A 19101-nucleotide genomic window follows, 5' to 3' on the forward strand; every position below is an offset into this window, starting at 1 on the left:
GTTAACCACCTTTTTTATACAGCCATCCTAGTGGGTGTTAAGTGGTGTCTCATTGCGGTTATGATTTGCCCTGTTTTGAAGACGATCACCCTGGAGATGCCCAGCTTAGTGTGTCTTCAGCAACAGATTCAAGGAGATTCCCATGCAGGGCTGTGGAGCTTTTTCTCTATATAATTGCTTTATATTAGTTTGCTAGTGCTGCCATAATAATTATCACAGACTGGGTGGCTTAAACAACAGAATTTTTTCTCTCACAGTTTTGGAGGCTAGGAACTATGATCAAGGTTTCAGGAGGTTTGGTTTCTCCTGAGGCCTCTCTCTATGGATTGCAGATGGCTGCTTTCTTGTTCTGACCTCCATGTCATCCCGCAGTCTGTGTCCAAAATTAATCTCCTCTTCTTATTAGGACACCAGTCATATTGAACTAAGGCCAAGTCACACAGCTTTTAAGTGGAGAGGCTGAAGCTTGCACCAGTTGCAGAAATCAATCAAAATATTATTCAAAACATAATTAGCATTCAAAAAATTATTTTTAAAAAAAGTCATGTCATTTATGTACTCAACATTAGGAAAGTAGAGATGCAAGGAGCATGGTAAATGATATAGAACCAAATGACTTTGGAAAAACTACTAAACTTCTTCTTTGGTCCACTGAGATTTTCCTCATCTGGAAATGGCAATAATACTAATACCAATCTCACAGGGGTATTGTGAAGGTTACAAAAACAATACTATAAAAGTGTGTCCAAAATTCTAAACAATACTCTTTTTATTCACAATGTACAAGAGAATATCTGTATGTTTATTAAAATTAAATAATAATTCAGGAAGACTTTATACACGTCAAGGCTTGATTCTGCCAAGTATCAGTTCAGTTCAGTCGCTCAGTCATGTCCAACTCTTCACGACCCCATGGACTGCAGCACGCCAGGATTCCCTGTCCTTCACCAACTCCCACAGCTTGTTCAAACTCATGTCCATTGAGTCAGTGATGCCATCCAACTATCATGTCCTCTGTTGTCCCCTTCTCCTCCTGCCCTCAATCCTCCCCAGCACCAGGGTCTTTTCCAATGAATCAGTTCTTTGCATCAGGTGGCCAAAGTGCTGGAGTTTCAGCATCAGTCCTTCCAATGAATATTCAGGTTGCTGTCCTTCAGGATTAACTTGTTTTATCTCCCCGCAGTCCAAAGGACTCTCAAGAGTCTTCTCCAACACCACAGTTCAAAAGTATCAATACTTCAGATCTCAGCTTTCTTTATGATCCAACTCTCACATCCATACATGACTACTGGAAAAACCATAGCTTTGACTAGACGGACCTTTGTGGGCAAAGTAATGTCTCTGCTTTTTAATATGATGTCTAGGTTGGTCATAGCTTTTCTTCCAAGGAGCAAGCGTCTTTTAAAATTTCATGGCTATAGTCTCCACCTGCAGTGATTTTGGAGCCCAAGAAAATAAAGTCTGTCACTGTTACCCCATCTATTTGTCCACTCTTTCACTTTCATCAAGAGGCTCTTTAGTTCTTCTTTGCTTTCTGCCCTAAGGGTGGTGTCATCTGCATATCTGAAGTTACTGATATTTCTCACTGTAGTCTTAATTCCAGCTTGTGCTTCATCCAGCCCAGCATTTCACATGATGTACTCTGCATATAAGTTAAATAAGCACGGTGACAATATACAGCCTTGACATACTCCTTTCCCAATTTTGAACCAGTCTGTTATTCAATGTCCAGTTCCAACTGTTGTTTCCTGACCTTCATATAGGTTTCTCAGAAGGCAGGTAAGGTGATCTGGTATTCCCATCTCTTGAAGAATTTTCCACAGTTTGCCTGGCAAGTATTTTCTACTCTGATGCCTAGAACACTACAAGTGCTAAATTTAGTATATTAAGTGACTGAAAAGACTTGGGAAATCAGTTATACCACTATTTTGTTTGTTTAATAATCAAATGAGATTTTGAAAATTCTCCTCCCCTATTTTTGAAGACTAAACATTACTGAATGCCTTCTAGGCCCCAGTTACTATTTATTAAGCAATTTTATCTGTTCACATTTAATCATTTTGATTATCCTGTAACAAAGGAAATATTGCCCCATTTTGCAAACAAGGACACTAAAGCCCAAAGTAGTTAAGACCTTCAGACTTTTCTCACAGCCAAGATTCAAACCTGTGAATCCCTTAAATATATTATTAACAACTTCCTCTCAATAAGTCTGACTTGGTTTTAATTTGGTATTAAAAGTGAATGGTCAGCAATTTAATTATCAATTAAAAGATTTCACTCTCTACTTAATACCATACTCTATATATGTATTCACATAGGGCAGGAATAGAGATGCAAACGGAATAGAGAATGGACCTGGGGACACAAGAGGTGAAAACAGCAATAGAGAGTGGACTTGTGAACACAGCGGGGGAAGGAGAAGGTAGGATGAATTAAGAGAGGAGCAATGACATGTATACATACCACGTACAGAACAGCTGGTGGGCAGCTGCTGTGCTAACAAGCAAAGGGAGCTCAGCGAGGTGCTCCAGGTGACCTGGGGGCGGTGCGGGGGGCGGGGGTAGCTCAGGAGGGAGGGGAGATATGGATACACACAGATGAGTCACGCTGTTGGACAGCAGAAACTAGCACAGCACTGTAGTTATATTCCAACTAAATTTTTTTTAATTTAAATTAAAACTAAGAACATTCACAATGATAAACCTAATTTATAAAGATTATGAAAATAGCTAACATTTATTAAGCATTTTATTATGAATCTAATAGTGTTCTAAACTCTTAACAGTATCTCATTTAATCTTTGTAACAATCTCTATGAGGTAGATACTATTATAATTTTTATTTACATATAAAGGAAAATGAGGCTTAAAAGATTATATCATTTGCCCAAATCACACAGCTAGTCAATAATAGAGAAGAATTTGAGTCCAAAAAGCCTAGGCATTCATCCAATTACTTCCTAAGGATAAATTCATAGAAACAGAAATGTTGGTTTAAAGAATATGCACAAATATTCAATAAACAGATAGATAAATAAAATGGCATTCTTCAACTTGAGGCAAGGATTAGAGAATGAAAAGAACAGAGAATTTCTCAATGAAGCTAAATTTGAAACTAGCTCCTTTACAAGGGTCCAGAAAACCATTTTCTTGAGAATTCAAAATGAAAGCTGGTTTCAAAATAAAAACGACGGCCAGTTCCCCTCCCACAAAGTAAAAATTGAATGTAATTTATCCCTGAAGATTATGGATGAAAAACTGAATACAGCCCTATAAAATATGAGCCATAGGTAAAAGATATTTTTATCTAAATGTAAGGGACAAATCATGGGATTTTTAAAAATCATGTGTAAAGGATAAACCATGTGTAAAAGGCAAGCATTTTTCACAGTTATCTATTAATACCAGTAATATCTGAACAATATTTTCTGAGAAGCCTTCACACTGTGGGGACAATCACATAAGATTGTGGGAACCTCACATAAGTCCCCACAATCATCTTACTATGTAGGTAGGTAGACATGAAATTTAGAGTATTTTTTTTCAAAAATGTTTTACTACAACTAAAATTAAGAAATATATCTTATATCACAATAATATATATACAAATACATAGGTATTTAAAACAAAAAAGTTTATAAACATGCTTACTCTTATTATATACAGTGCACTCTGACATTTTATACACTATTCTATGGGTTTGTTTTTTTTTAATGCCGTTCTGCTACATAGAATTCACATCCAACATGATAGTTTCTGCAACAATGGCCTATGAACTACTAAATTTGAATTGAGGACTTCATATAACAAATATCCAGGAATACACAGTCAGTAGTCCAAATAGATATTCTAGTGTTGAACTTAGGAGGTAGATCTGAGTTGAAGATAAGAACTGAAAATCCTCATGGGTAGGTGATCCATGAAGTGCTATAGATGTGATCAAAGAGAAGATTTGATATTTCTATAATACTTAAGTCCTTCTGGGCATCCTGTCCCAAGGATATTATTTTTCAATCTGTTCAAATGTCAACATTTTTAGTTCTGCCTTTGAATCCTGGAGTGCTCTGTATTGCTTTCCTTAGTTCAATACATGTAGGAATTCTTAAATTTCCAAAAACTGTTTAATTTGAGCTGTTTCTATTTCCTAACTTCTTTCTCATTGCTAACCATTACCTAGTCTTTTTTTTTTTTTTTTTTCTCCCTTGACAAAAGCACACTACAAGATTCAGGGAAAAAATGACTGCAAGAGAACTTAGCTTTCAAATATCCATGACAGTCTACAGTTGAACTTGAGACATCTTCAACAAGAACTTGAAGTACTCACTGATTTTAAAAAGCTTCTTGATTTTTGTTTAAGGTTCAAAGAGGTTCAATGTTTTAGCTCTTTTATTCTTTGGACTCACTTCATTTTGCTAAATAAAAACTAAAAGAGTAAATTTTTTCATCTTTCATCATTTCTAAAATCTCATCATCACAGAATCACTGAATCCTCCTTCTCTTGAGAAAATAACAAGGGCCTTCTAGAGCCTCAGAGGTAACTTGTTACTTCCATTTCAGAATGATATGATAGTGCTTATCCCAATTATAGACTATAAAGCTCTATCACAAATAGTTTTACATAAAAAAATCTTCCTATCATTTGAGAGAAGACATGGCTAGATAGCAACATGTGCTTATCCTATCTCAACTTGTGCACTGATCCAATATTTTGTAGTTTTCAAGATGAAACAAAAAATACCTAATAGAAAATGTGTTACCCATCACTTTAAGTTCCATATTTTCATACCCATAAGTATAATAGGCATTATTGCTGTTTATCACAATGAGAAAACAGGCTCAGAAAGGAAAAGCAATTTACCCGAGTGGGTACAACTAGGTCAACAAACCAATAAGTTACCTAAGCTTCATGATGTTTCCATTGGTGAAATAAGAATAAAATAATGAAAAAATAAACTAGTCACCAGACTACTTAAGCAATTCATCTGAGACTTTTTTCAATCAGAGAAACATTCTGTTATTTAGCTGAACTAAGGAAGGATAAGTGAATAAATAATTAAATCTCAAAGAAACCCAGCTGCTCCTTATGAAAGTAATAAAATCAAAATCAATGGAAATTTATAATGTTCTATGTTTTAGAAGACAGGCGACACTTTTGGCTGTAATGACCAATTGACAGGTTCAGAATTTTCCAGTGCTTTATGTGACACCTATCTTTGTCACCCTCTTTCCCACTCTCCAAAGGTGATATTAGATGTCTATTTTCAAATCATTAGGAACATAAATTTTCATTTTTGCAAAGTAGACCTGATCATTCCATTAACATATACAGTAAGCTATTCCTTATGGGGGCATCAAAACAGAAGTGAAATTTAAATACTTTTGAGAAGGGCTGGAGTTTACTAAAAGTCAGTGGACCATGTCTGTTCAGTCAGAGAATACAAGAGACTTGAGAAGGGTTCACTGTAGTTTTCAAACAACCAAAGGAATATAAAAGTTAAGTCACAGTTTCACCTCCACTGAGAAGAGGTATAAAAAGGAAATGGTTTATTCTAAGCTGCAAGAATTCAAACTACACACCAATTGGTAAGAACTCCCTGCCTACAAATGTTATGTGGCAGTTTGGATGGGAAGGGGAGTTTGGGGAGAGGGGATACATATATGTGTATGACTGACTCCCTTTGCTGTATGCCTGAGACTATCACAACATTGTTAATCAGCTATACTCCAATATAAAATAAAAAGTTAAAAAAAAAAGAAAAGAAAAGAATTCTCTGCCTAAAATGAGACATAGTAAATGAGACTATTTCTCTGGAGACTTTTAAGTAAAAGCAAGCAAATTGCCTTTGTGAACCGGCTTAAAGGCAGATAGAGTCACGCACAAACAAGATGACGCCCTTTCCGACAAGTGTCCCAAACTGCTATAACACTGTTATGAGTTCTTTAGCTTTTATGATTAGAAAGTCTTTCACCCAACCCAACATCAGATAAATATCAACTATTTTAGATTTGAATTTTTAAAATTTAATTCTCTAATCCAGCTGAAATTAATCCTGCTGAATAGACTAAAAAAGGTCCTAATTTTTCCCCAAGTTTTGTCAATTATTCTGATGATTACTGGTATACTTACAAATAATGTATGTGCTTAGTTAAAGCCAGCGAATGCCTAGGCATTGCCTAACTTTCTATCTTTAAGAACTACCTAACTCACTTTATTCCAACAGTCCTGACATAACAGTAGTCATTACATTTGGAGGTGATTCAGTATTCTTACCTTGGCCCATCGGCAACTTCAAAAGCTCAGGCCATAAGCCCTGGGACCTGCGAGCAGAGAGCAACAGCAGGATCTTTGGACTAACGTGGGCAAGAGCCCTTCTCTCTGGTCAAGTGCACCAAATAGGTACTCTGAAAAAAAAGAACTGTTTTTCCCTAAGGATTACCATGGGATAAGGACCCTGAGACAATCTGAAGCATGAGGACAAAGAGAGATGGCATACAGCTCCAGAGGATCTCTAAAAGTCACTTTACACAAGAATCAAAGAGCAGAAAACCTAACTTCACGGGTATTTCTAGATTAAAAAACACTGGCAGATATCTCAGCCTTTGGGCTAGATGATCACTTCTAGTCTGAAAGTGAAAGCTAGTTACTCTGTAGTGTCAGACTCTTTGTAACCCCATGGACTATATATAGTCCATCAGGTTCCTCCATCCATGGAATTCTCCAGGCAAGAATACTGAAGTGGGTTGCTATTTCCTTCTCCTGGTTCTTCCCAACCCAGAGATCAAACCTGGGTCTCGTACATTGCAGGCTGACTCCTTACCAACTGAGCCACCAGGAATTAGATAACCAGTCTAGTGAATTTCAATGGCACTTTCTAAATTTCACCTCTAGGAGAAAGGGAACAGCAAAGGGCTGTTCAGCCTTCCAGACTATTAGCACATAAATTAGGAGCCGCAAGCCCACCTGCCTAAGGAGCAGACAAATGGAATAAATAAGCAGCAAAGGGGGTCAAGTGAACTTGACTTCACCATCTGAGAACAGGGAGCCCTGGAGTCTCGGTAAATTGGAATTCATGTCCCTGAAACACTGGCTCCCTCTAGTGGAGGCACTCATTACACAGCTAGAGCAGCTTATACCACTGAAAATTCAAGATCCAAAACTGCCGGATTTTCCAATTTTTTAAAGAAACCAAATTATAAATTCTCATGTAAATTTCCCATTTCCTAAAGTTTTACACTTAATTATATTAAATTTTCTTTTTAAAACACACAGGTTAAACCAGATCTATTTATGAGATACATTTGGCCCATAGTCTGAGATCTCAGATTTTAATACTAGACACCACAAGCCAGTCAATTTTCCAAAACACTCTTTCTTGCTCCCATGCTCCTCTGTGCTTCCTTTATGTACTGTTTCTTCCTCAGTATGCCAACTTATTGCAAGCTACACAACTCAATGGATTTCAGGGTGCATGTGAAGTGTGAGTAAAGGCTGCTACGCTGTCTCATTCACCCTATTCAAGAGTCAGCCAAACTCTGATGTTGATACAAGAAACTGCCATTTCGGAAAAGATTACTATTCAGGTATGCTGATAGGTCAGACTGCTGAGCCAAAATAAAGCACTTTCTTAATTATAACAGGAAGTTTTAAACCTCAAAAAAATGTCTTTTTCCTTTTTTTTCATTTTTTTCTTTAAGAACTCTTCAATATCCTGTTCCGCCTATCAATGACTGTTCTCGGGGTCACATTTCTGGCATCAAGCTAGCATTATTTCATGCAAGAAGCAAAGGAATGACCCCCAAAAGAAATTCATTTCCATTGAAACTGCTACAGAATTAGCTTCTACACAAGGTATTTTGTCTAAGAGTATCCTATTTCAATCAAAGTAAGAAAAAAGGTTTAAGGAATGAGTCAGTCCTTCTGGGATTCAACCTACACAACTAGTTTGCATGTACTTAGATATGATAGTCTTTCCCAGATTCTAACAGGATTGCTATATTAAATAATCTGTTATCCATATAAACAAATTATGGTCTTCCATAACTACATTGTACATCTTCACTATGTAAAGATCTAAAAAATACAGTTTTCAATGCAGGGTGTCTGAAACATACTCACTTGAGAATGACTAATCAGGAACAGTTAACATATTACCATTTATACACATTAGTCTATTATTGCTGACACCTAAGTACAATAAATTCTCCATTCTAAACATCCTTCTCCACCTCAAACTCTATATATAATATTTTAGATGGTGGCTGACTGCCATCAATTCATAAACAACCAGCTTCAATTCCTAGATGAGATCAAAATGAGCAACTGGGCTCAGGATAGACAAGTGACATCACAAATATAACTGATTCAAATTGGATTTCATACATTTTTTAACACCTTCCATTTGATTTTCTAGAAGCCAGTTGCTCAAATGAGAATTTTTTCAGTCAACTTCCACCAAGCTTCCAACTGACTCTGCCAATTTCAGGGGTGCCAAAAACCAAAGAAGTTATATAGCAAGTCCAGGCTGCAGTGCAAGTCTCCTGTCATTTAGACTGTACACAGAGCATATGCAATGGTGACCCATGTGTCTCTGCTCAGCCACAGATTTGATGTCCTCAAGCATCATAGTTATCTCCAGAAGAGACGGAACTCAAAATAAAAAATAAATTTGAAGGGATGTTAGCTGTGTTGTTAGGTTACAGAGTACAGTGGTACAATATCACTTACAACAAGTTCAAATTTTCCATATGGGGAGAGGAGACAAAATGACGGAGTGGAAGGACATGAGCTCATCTCTTCTTATGGAAACACCAAAATCACAACTAACTGCTGAACAAATATCAACAAAAAAATGCTGGAACCTACCCAAAAAGATACCCTACCTTGAAAGACAAAGAAGCCACACCAAGGTGGTAGCAGGGACATGATAAAATCAAATCCCATACATCCTGGGCAAGCGACCCACAAACTGAAAAACTATTATACCACAGAAGCTCCCCCACAGGAGTGAAAACTGTGAGGTCCATGTAAAGCTTCCCAGACTGGGAATCTGGCAACAGAAGAATTTCTAAGAATCTGGCTTTGAAGGCCAATGGGGTTTGATCATCAGAATTTACAGGACTGGGGAGACAGAAACTCTACTCTTTGAGGGTGCACACAGGGTCTCATGCTCATCAAGACCCGGGGAAAAAAGCAGTGACATCATAAGGGACTGGGCCAGACTTGCCTGCTAGAACTGAAGGTCTCCTGTGGAGGCAGGGGGCAGCTGAGCTCACTGTACAGACAAGGACACTGGTGGCGGTAGTTCTAGGGAGTACTCACTGGTCTAAGCCCTCTTGGAGGCCACCATTTTCTCATCAAGACTTCACCCCACCCAACTGCACACAGGCTTCAATGCTGGCACACCTCAGGACAAACCACCAAGGTGGAAATACAGCCACACTCATCAGCAGATAGGCTATTTAGTCTTCCTGAACACACAACTTCCAGATGAACACACCCTCTGACACGGCTCTGCCCCCAAGGGGGACAAGACTAACCCACCAGTAGGCAAAACCACCCCCTCCCACCAGGAAGCCTGAACAAGCCTCTTAGACAGCCTCATCCACTAGGCAACAGATAGCAGACGCAAGAAGAACTACAACTCTGCAGCTTGTGGAATAGAAACCATAACCACAGGAAGTCAGACAAAATAAGACAGCAGAAAATATGTCCTGGATGAAGGAACAAGATAAAAACCCACAAGAACTACCAAATGAAGTGGAGCTAGGCAATCTACCTATAAAAAGAACTCAAAGTACTGACAGTAAAGATGATCAAAGAGCTCAGAAAAAGAAAGGACACACTGATTGAAAAGATACAAGAAATGTTTAACAAAGAAATAGAGAATAAACAAAGATGAACAATACAATAACTGAAATGAAAATACACAAGAAGGAATCAATAGCAGAATAACTGAGGGAAAGGAACGGATAAGTAAGCTGAAAGACAGAATAGTAGAAATCACTGCCACGGAATAGAATAAAAGAAAAAAAAAAAAGACTGAAAAGAAATGAGGACAGTCTAAGAGACCTCTGGGACAACAATTAAATGTACCAACATTCATATTATAGGGGTCCCAGAAGCAGAAGAGAAAGAGAAAGGACCTAGGAAAATACTTGAAGAGATAATAGCTGAAAATTTCCCAACATGGGAAAGGAAACAGTCACCCAAGTCCATAAAACACAGAGTGCCAGGCAAGATAAACCCGAGAAGGATCACACTGAGACATTATAGTAGTCAAACTGACAAAAACTAAATACAAATAAAAATATTAAAAACAAAAGTGGAAAAACAACAAATAATATACAAGGGAATTCCCAAGGTTATCAGCTGATATCTCAGGAGAAACTCTGCAGGCCAGAAAAAACTGGAACAATATACGTAAAGTGATGAAAGGGAAGATCCTACAACCAAGAATACTCTACCCAGCAAGGCTCTCATTCAGATTCCACGGAGAAATCAAAAGCTTTACAGACAAGCAAAAGCTAAGAGAATTCAGCACCACCAAACCAGTTTTGCAATATTTGCTATAGGAACTTCCCTAGGCAGAAAAGACCACAATTAGAAACAAGAAAATTACAAATGAAAAAGCTCACCAGTGAAGGCAAACATAGAGTAAAGGCTGGAAATCATCTATACACAAACACGGTATCAAAGCAGCAACCAAGAGAACCTAATGCAGAATATTGGAAACACATTGGGAATTAAAAGACCAGCAACCTAAAACAATCTTGTTTATATATAGACCACCACATCAAAACCTCCTAGTAACTGCAAACTGAAAATCCACAATAGACACAAAACCAAAATACAACACTAAAGTTAGTCAACAAATCACAAGAAGACAAAAGAGGAAGGGAAGAAAAAACACCTACAAAAACAAATCCAATTACCAAAAAAAAGCCAAAACAAATAACAAAATGGCAATAAGACCATCAGTTCAGTTCAGTTCAGTTCAGTCAGTCATGTCCGACTCTGCGACCCCATGAATCGCAGCACACCAGGCTTTCCTGTCCATCACCAACTCCCAGAGTTTACTCAAACTCATGTCCCTCGAGTCGGTGATGCCATCCAACCATCTCATCTTCTGCCGTCCCCTTCTCCTCCTGCCTCCAGTCCCTCCCAGCATCAGGGTCTTTTCCAATGAGTCAACTCTCCGTATCAGGTGGCCAAAGTACTGGAGTTCCAGCTTCAACATCAGTCCTTCCAATGAACACCCAGGACTGATCTCCTTAAGGATGGACTGGTTGGATCTCCTTGCAGTCCAAGGGACTCAAGAGTCTTCTCCAACACCAGAGTTCAAAAGCATCAATTTTTCGGCACTCAGCTTTCTTCACTATCCAACTCTCACATCCATACATGACCACTGGAAAAATCATAGCCTTGACTAGACGGACCTTTGTTGGCAAAGTAATGTCTCTGCTTTTTAATATGCTATCTAGATTGGTCATAACTTTCCTTCCAAGGAGTAAGCATCTTTTAATTTCATGGCTGCAATCACCATCTGCAGTGAATTTGGAGCCCCAAAAAATAAAGTCTGACACTGTTTCCACTATTTCCCCATACCCATAATTACCTTAAGCATAAATGGGTTAAATGTTCCAGCTAAAAGACACGATTGGCTGAATGGATATAAAAACAAGACCTGTATATAAGATGTTTATAAGAGACCCACTTCAGATGTAGGAGCATACACAGACTGAAAATGAGGGTATGGAAAAAGGTTTTCTACGAAAATGAAAATCGAAAGTAAGTTGGAGTAGCAATACTCATATCAGACAAAATCAACTTTAATAGACACACTACATAATGATCAAGGGATCAATCCAAGAAGATGATATATATGTACCCAGCTTCAGTAGGAGCATCTCAATATATGAAGCAAAAATAACAGCCACAAAAGAAGAAATGACAGTAACACAATAATAGTGAAGGACTTTAACACCATTCTTGGATCAATGGACAGATAATCCAGATAGAAAATCAATAAGGAAACACAGGCCTTAAATGACACACTAGACAAGATGATTTAACTGATATTTATAGAGCATTCCATCCAAAAGCAGCAGAACACACTTTCTTCTCATGTGCACATAGAACATTCTCCAGGGTTGACCACATGCTGGCCACAAAGCAAGCCTCAGTAAATTTAAGAAAAGTGAAAGTATATCAAGCATCTTTTCTGACCACAATGCTATGAAATCAGAAATCCACTACAAATTAAAAAACTGTAAAAAATACAAACAAATGGAGGCTAAACAATATGCTACTAAAAAACCAATGAGTCACTGAAGAAATCAAAGAGGAAATTGAAAAATTACCTAGAGACGAACGAAAACAAAAACACAACAATCCAAAATCCATGGAACACAGCAAAAGCAGTTGTAATCTGTGCGACCCTATGGACTGCAGCCTGCCAAGTTCCTCTGTCCATAGGATTTTCCAGGCAAGAATACTGGAGTGTGTTGCCTTTTCCTCCTTTAGGGGATCTTCTCGATCCAGGGATCAAATCTGCATCTCTTACATCTCATGCATTGGCAGGCAGGTTCTTTACCACTAGCACCACCTGGGAAGCCCCTCTAAGATATGAGTGTATAACAATACAATCTTACCTCAGGAAACAAGAAAAATCTCAAATAAACAATCTAACCTGAAACCTCAAGCAAGTAAAGAAAGAATAAACACCCAAAGTTAGTGGAAGGAAAGAAATCATAAAGATTAGAACAAAAATAAGTGAAATACAAACAACAGAAAAGATCAATGACACTAAAAGCTGGTTCTTTGAAAAGATAAACAAAAAAATTAATCTTTAGCCAGATTCATCAAAAAAAAGAAAAGGCTCAATCAAATCAATAAAACCAGAAATGAAAAAGAAGTTACAAAGAACATCACAGAAATACAAAGGATCAAGAGACTACTACAAGCAGCTATATGCCAATAAAATGGAAAATCTAGAGAAATGGACAAATTCTTATAAAGGTACAATTTCCGAAGATTGAACCAGTTAGAAATAGAAAATATGAACTGACCAATCACAAGTACTGAAACTGATCTGAAAACTCCCAACAAACAATTCTATCAGACATTTAAAGAAGAGTTAAGACCTATCCTTCTGAAGCTATTCCAAAACAGTGCTGAGGAAGGAACACTCCCAAAATCATTCCATGAGGCCACCAGCACCCTGATACCAAAACCAGACAAAGATATCACAAAAAAAGAAAATGATAGGCCGATACCAAAACCAGACAAAGATATCACCAAAAAAAGAAAATTACAGCAGAAAATTACTGCTGAATACAGATGCAAAAATCCTCAACAAAATACTAGCAAACCAAATGCAACAATGCACTAAAAGGATCATATACCATAATCAAGTGGGATTTATCCCAGTGATACAAGGATTTCCCCATATTTGCAAATCAGTGTTGTACACCATATCAACAAACTGAAGAATAAAAACCATATCACCTCAGTAGATGCAAAAAAGCTTTGACAAAATTCAACATCCATTTATGATAAAAACAAAAAAGTCTCCAGAAAGTGGGCACAGAGGGAACATTGCTGTTGTTCAGTCACCCAGTCGAGTTCGACTCTTTGCGACCCCTATAGACTGTTCCCATAGAGGGAACATACCTCAACATAATAAAAGCCATATATGACAAACCTACAGCAAACATCATACTCAAGAGTGAAAGGCTGAAAGCATTTCCTCTAAGATCAGGTATGAGACAAGGATGTCCACCCTTGTCCCATTTTTCAACACAGTTTTAGAAGTCCTAGCAACAGTAATCAGAGAAGAAATAAAAGAAATCCAAATTAGGAAAGAAATAAAACTGTCAGTCTTTGCAGATGACATGATACTATACATAGAAAATCCTAAAGATGCTACTAGAAAACTACTAGTGCTCATCAGTGAATTTGGTAAAGTTGCAGGATGCAAAATTAATACACAGAAATCTGTTGCATTTCCATATGCTAACAATGAAAGGTCAAAAAGAGAAAGAGACAATTTCAGTTACCACAGGAATGAAAAGAAGAAAACACCTAGGAATAAACCTACCTAAGGAGGCAAAAGACCTGTGCTCTGAAAATGGTAAGATGCTGATAAAAAAATTGAAGATGACAAAAATAGAAAGATATACCTTGTTTGTGGATTAGAAGAATCAATACTGTCAAAATGACTATACTACCCAAGGCAATATGCAAATTCAGTGATATTTCTATAAAATGTCATTTTTCACAAAACTAGAACAAAAAATCTTCAATCTGTATGGAAACACAAATAGCCAAAAAAATTCTGAGAAAAAAGAACAGAGCTGGAAGAATCTGGTTCCCTGACTTCTGGTTATACTACAAAGCTACTGTCATCAAAACAGTACAGAACTGGCACGAAAACAGAAATAAATCAACATAACAGGAAAGAAAGCCCAAAAATAAACTACATGCCTATGGTCAATTAATCTACAACAAAAAAGGAAAAGCCATGCAGTGGAGAAAGGACAGTCCCTTCAATAAATGGTGCTGAGAAAATTGGACAGCTATATGGAAAAAAATGAAATTAGAACATTCTTTGACACCATGCACAAAAATAAACTCAAAATGAATTAAAGACCTAAATATAAGTAAGGACACTATAAAACTCTTAGAGGAAAATATAGGCAGAACACTCTTTTGACATAAATTGCAACAATATCTTTTTCAAGCCATCTCTTAGAGTAATGGCAATAAAAACAAACAAATGGGACCTGATTAAACTCAAAAGCTTTTGTACAGCAAAAGAATGGGGGCGAGGGAGGGGATATATGTACACCTATGGCTGATTCATATTGATGCTTAACAGAAAACAAAATTCTGTAAAGCAATTATCCTTCAATTAAAAATAAATTTTAAAAAAAGAATGGGGGCTTCCCAGGTGGCACTAGTGGTAAAGAACTTGCCTGCCAATGCAGGAGATGTAAGAGATGAGGGTTCAATCCCTGGGTTGGGAAGATCCCCTGGAGGAGGGCATGGCAACCCAGTCCAGTATTCTTGACTGGAGAATCACACGGACAGAGGAGACCAGCAGGCTATGGTCCACAGAGTTGCAAAGAGTCAGACACGACTGAAGCAACTTAGCACACACGCACAGCTAAGGAAACCATAAAGAAAATGAAAAGACAACCCACAGATGGGAGAAAATATTTGCAAATGATGTGACTAAAGGGATTAATCTCCAAAATTTACAAATAGTTCATGTGGCTAAATATCAAAAAAACAATCCAATCAAAAAATGGGCAGAAGTCTCAACATTTCTCCAAGGATACAGATGGCCAAGAGGCATATGAAAGATAATCAACATCAATAATTATTAAAGAAATGCAAATCAAAACTACAATGAGATATCACCTCACACCAGTCAGAATGGCCATTATCAAAAAAAATCTACAAGCAATAAATACTGGAGAGGGCCTGGAGAACAGGGAACCCTCCTACACTGTTGGTGGGAATGTAAATTGATATAGCCACTATGGAGACAAGTAGGGAGGTTCCTGAAGAACTAAAAATAGAGCAATATCAAAAATAGAGCTAGAGTGGGATCCAGCTATCCCACTTCTGGGCATGTATCCAGAGAAAAACATGATTTGAAAGAATACATGCACCCCAATGTTCACTGTAGCACTGTTTACAATAGCCAAGACATGAACGCAACCTAAATGTCCATCGATAGATGAATGGGAAAAGAACTTGTGGTACATATATAAATGGACCTACTCAGTCATTAAAAGGAATGAAACGTCATTTGCAGTAACATGAATGGACCTAGAGATTATCATACTGAGTGAAGTAAGAGAAAGGGAGATAACATGCTATCATTTATATTTGAAATCTTGAAAAAATGATACAGATGAACTTATTTACAAAACAGAAACTGACTCAGACTTAGAGAACAAACTATGGTTACCAGAGGATGGGCAGGAGGAGGGGTAGACTGTGAATCTGGAACTAACATGGACATACTCCTATATTTAAATAGATAACCAACAGGGACCTACTGTATAGCACAGGGAACTCTGTTCAATACACTGTAATAGCCTAAATGGGTAAAAAAACAACAGATACAGTTATGTTTATGCATATTTGAATTACTTTGCTGTACATCTGAAACTAACAACATTGTTAATCAAATATACTCCAACATAAAATAAATACTTTTAAATACAATTTTTCCAAGTTCTTTTGTTTCAAAATCAGATCATTTTACCATAAAACATTATGAAAATGGAAAATGACAAGAAAATCTAAGAATTGGTTTGTAATCTTGTCTTTGGAATTATTTCATCAGTGGCATAAAGGCACTAAGTAGCTATGAAGAGAATCTACTCAATTAGTCCTTATGCATATTAAACAACAGCTAGTACTCATCATCAGGCATGATATTCACAACTATACAAGCCTCCAATACTCCCTGGTGGAAAACACAATATCAAGAAGACCCAGTGGTCTCAAAACACAGTAACAGGCCTAAACCCTTCATCTGTTCTAAATATTGATCTCTCTGAAACAAATTCCCTCTTAGATACATGATTTAAAATTGTTCCATGTTGCTTATTATCAGAAACCCTATGAAATCTTAAAATTTAAAGTATTGTGCTATGAGATTAGGTATATTACTCACATATTGCTGATTGTTAGGATACTATGGCAGCATACATACTTTCTAAGAAGAAAATTAGACAGGAGAAAGGGAAGAGAAGGGGAAGCAAGAATGAGAAAGGGAAGGAAGCATGGGAAGGTAAAGACTGCTGAACTCCACAACACTTAAAACCAAAAGGATGTTTATTTCTACAATTTACATAACAGAGTATGATACCCACACAGTGATTTGGTCATTAAAGCAAACATTTATTTACAAGAAAACAATAATACGTATTCAACAATCACGATAGGAACAGAAAAAACTGATTTCCAAAGAGAAAGGAACACTATCAGAAAGACCTACACCAATAATACTGGTTTTTCCTTCTTTTACCATGTTTCTTGGGCAGTATACAACTTTCTGAAATATAAATATATGTAAGAAATTGCAATAAGTTTTAGAGAATAATAGTTACTATATTTATTTTACATGTCACAAATAAATAATCCTACAAAACCCTGTTACTTCTATAAAAAGATTTCTAAATTATTATCTCTCATGGTTGACTATTCATGAAGTCATATCCAGAGTAATCATGAACAGTAAATGTCAAATTTACATTCTTTATCAATAAACATATATATATTTTTTTATTAAAATGACATGAACATATTATTCTTTCCTAAGAAATAAAAACTACTGGTCCATGTTTAGATTTATTAATAGAGCTTAACTATTTTCTTTTCTTCCTGCAAAGAGCAAGACTCCAACTAGGCAAGCAGCTCATTTGTTTTTATTTCAAAACTACTATGGAAATTGGGCTAACAGAAGTCTCAAGATAAAGAAAAATGAAATGTCTGCATATAAATAATGAAGATATACGTTCACTATATTCCAACTTACCTAATACACTGACAAAGGCATCAAAAAGGTGAAACGTAAGTAGAGGCTCTTTCAAGTGACCGTAGTAATCAGCTATAGTTTTAAAGACATCTTTTTCAAATCCTAAATACATAGGCTGCTTCAAATCTGAACAATTAGGCCCTGTTAAAAAAGAGAAAGAAAAATATTAGTAAGGCAATAACCTGCAAGTATTGCTATTAGTCTCTGTGCATATACATGGTATGTACAGATATGCAAAATCAGAAAAGTTTTCAAGGGGAAAATTGATATCATACATTTTACTTACATAAATATGCTTTATGTCTAAATTGAAGTCTATTATAAAACAATGAGGAAAACACTGGCTTACTTCCATTTTCAAAAAAAAAACCCGACTCTTTTATGACCTTCTGAAAGGTATTTTTATTAAATGCAAACAGTGATCATTTTCTTTGACACATGCAATATTTTCCTAGTCTAATATGGCAACTACCTCACATATATAACAGATAACCTATAAAGCAATTTTTAAAGCTTTTAATTATTTTATCACTGCTATATTATAAAGTTCTAGAATTAGAGTTGAGTGAAATAACAATTTCTGCCTCTAAACAATTTTAGACTAATAAGAACGTATACTCTTTTTTCTGAAGACATTCTGAAAAGGAGACTTTACATTGTGTCTTAAATTCATTCTGATTATAAAATTCTCCATTTGATCACCATCAAAAGATAATGTGTATTAAAAAAAAATTTTTTTAATGCTAAAGCTGCTCAAACAGAGACCATGGAAGACTAGATAAAGTGGCCTCTAAGTTTCTATTCAATTTTTTGATCTAAGTGTCTAGGTTTTATTTACCCAATGCTTTTGAGTGAATAGTGGCATTTAATGAATTTTTAATAAACAAAATTATAATAGAAAATAATACCAAAGCAGAATCAAACTGATGTTTTCTGCTAAAAAGAAGTTTAAATATAAAAGATAATTTATCAAGCAGAACCATACTGCAAATAACTCCAAGAAGCTTGGAACAAGTGAAGCAAAGATCCCCTTATATCAGGGACCAAAGAGGAACAAGAAACAGCTCTCTACTGTGAAAGTGAAAGTGTCAGCTGCTCAGTAGTGTCTGACTCTTCATGACCCCATGGACCACAGCCTGCCAGGCTCCTCTGTCCATGGAATTCTCCAGGCAAGAATACTGGAGTGGGTTGCCATTCCCTTCTCCAAGGGATCTTCTCTACCCAGGTCTCCTATTCTGCAGGTGGATTTTTACCATCTGAGCCATTGGAGAAGCCCCAAGCTCTCTACCGAGTTGCCAGCAAAGGTCCACAACAACCCATATACAGATGGAAGGATTTACATCTCCAAGTAGAGAGAGCAACTGGATCTGCAAATGCCTGAGGGAAACAGCAAGTGGTCCATTGCCATTGTGGTGGGCCAACACTGTCTATTTCCATCACAGCATGGAAGAAAGTGATGTTGACTACATTCGTCAGTTCTGAGCCAGCAGAACATAAGACTAAACAACTGTACCCGAGCAGATTTCTACCCTCAGGACAGC

The 19101-nt window shown here is 36.8% G+C and overlaps 1 protein-coding gene across 2 annotated transcripts in view; it reads right to left on the reverse strand.

Moving 5' to 3' along the window:
- The window catches only part of DEPDC1B (DEP domain containing 1B), a 96805-nt gene that overhangs the window by 19576 nt on the left and 58128 nt on the right, over positions 1 to 19101 (reverse strand). For both annotated transcript variants that reach the window (XM_065905655.1, XM_065905654.1), the window contains exon 7: positions 17561 to 17701. In XM_065905655.1, coding sequence (XP_065761727.1) covers positions 17561 to 17701 — 141 coding nt within the window. The remainder of the gene's footprint in view (positions 1 to 17560; positions 17702 to 19101) is intronic.

This window comes from Muntiacus reevesi, chromosome 14 (genome assembly GCF_963930625.1).
Source record: "Muntiacus reevesi chromosome 14, mMunRee1.1, whole genome shotgun sequence".
Lineage (NCBI taxonomy): Eukaryota > Metazoa > Chordata > Mammalia > Artiodactyla > Cervidae > Muntiacus > Muntiacus reevesi.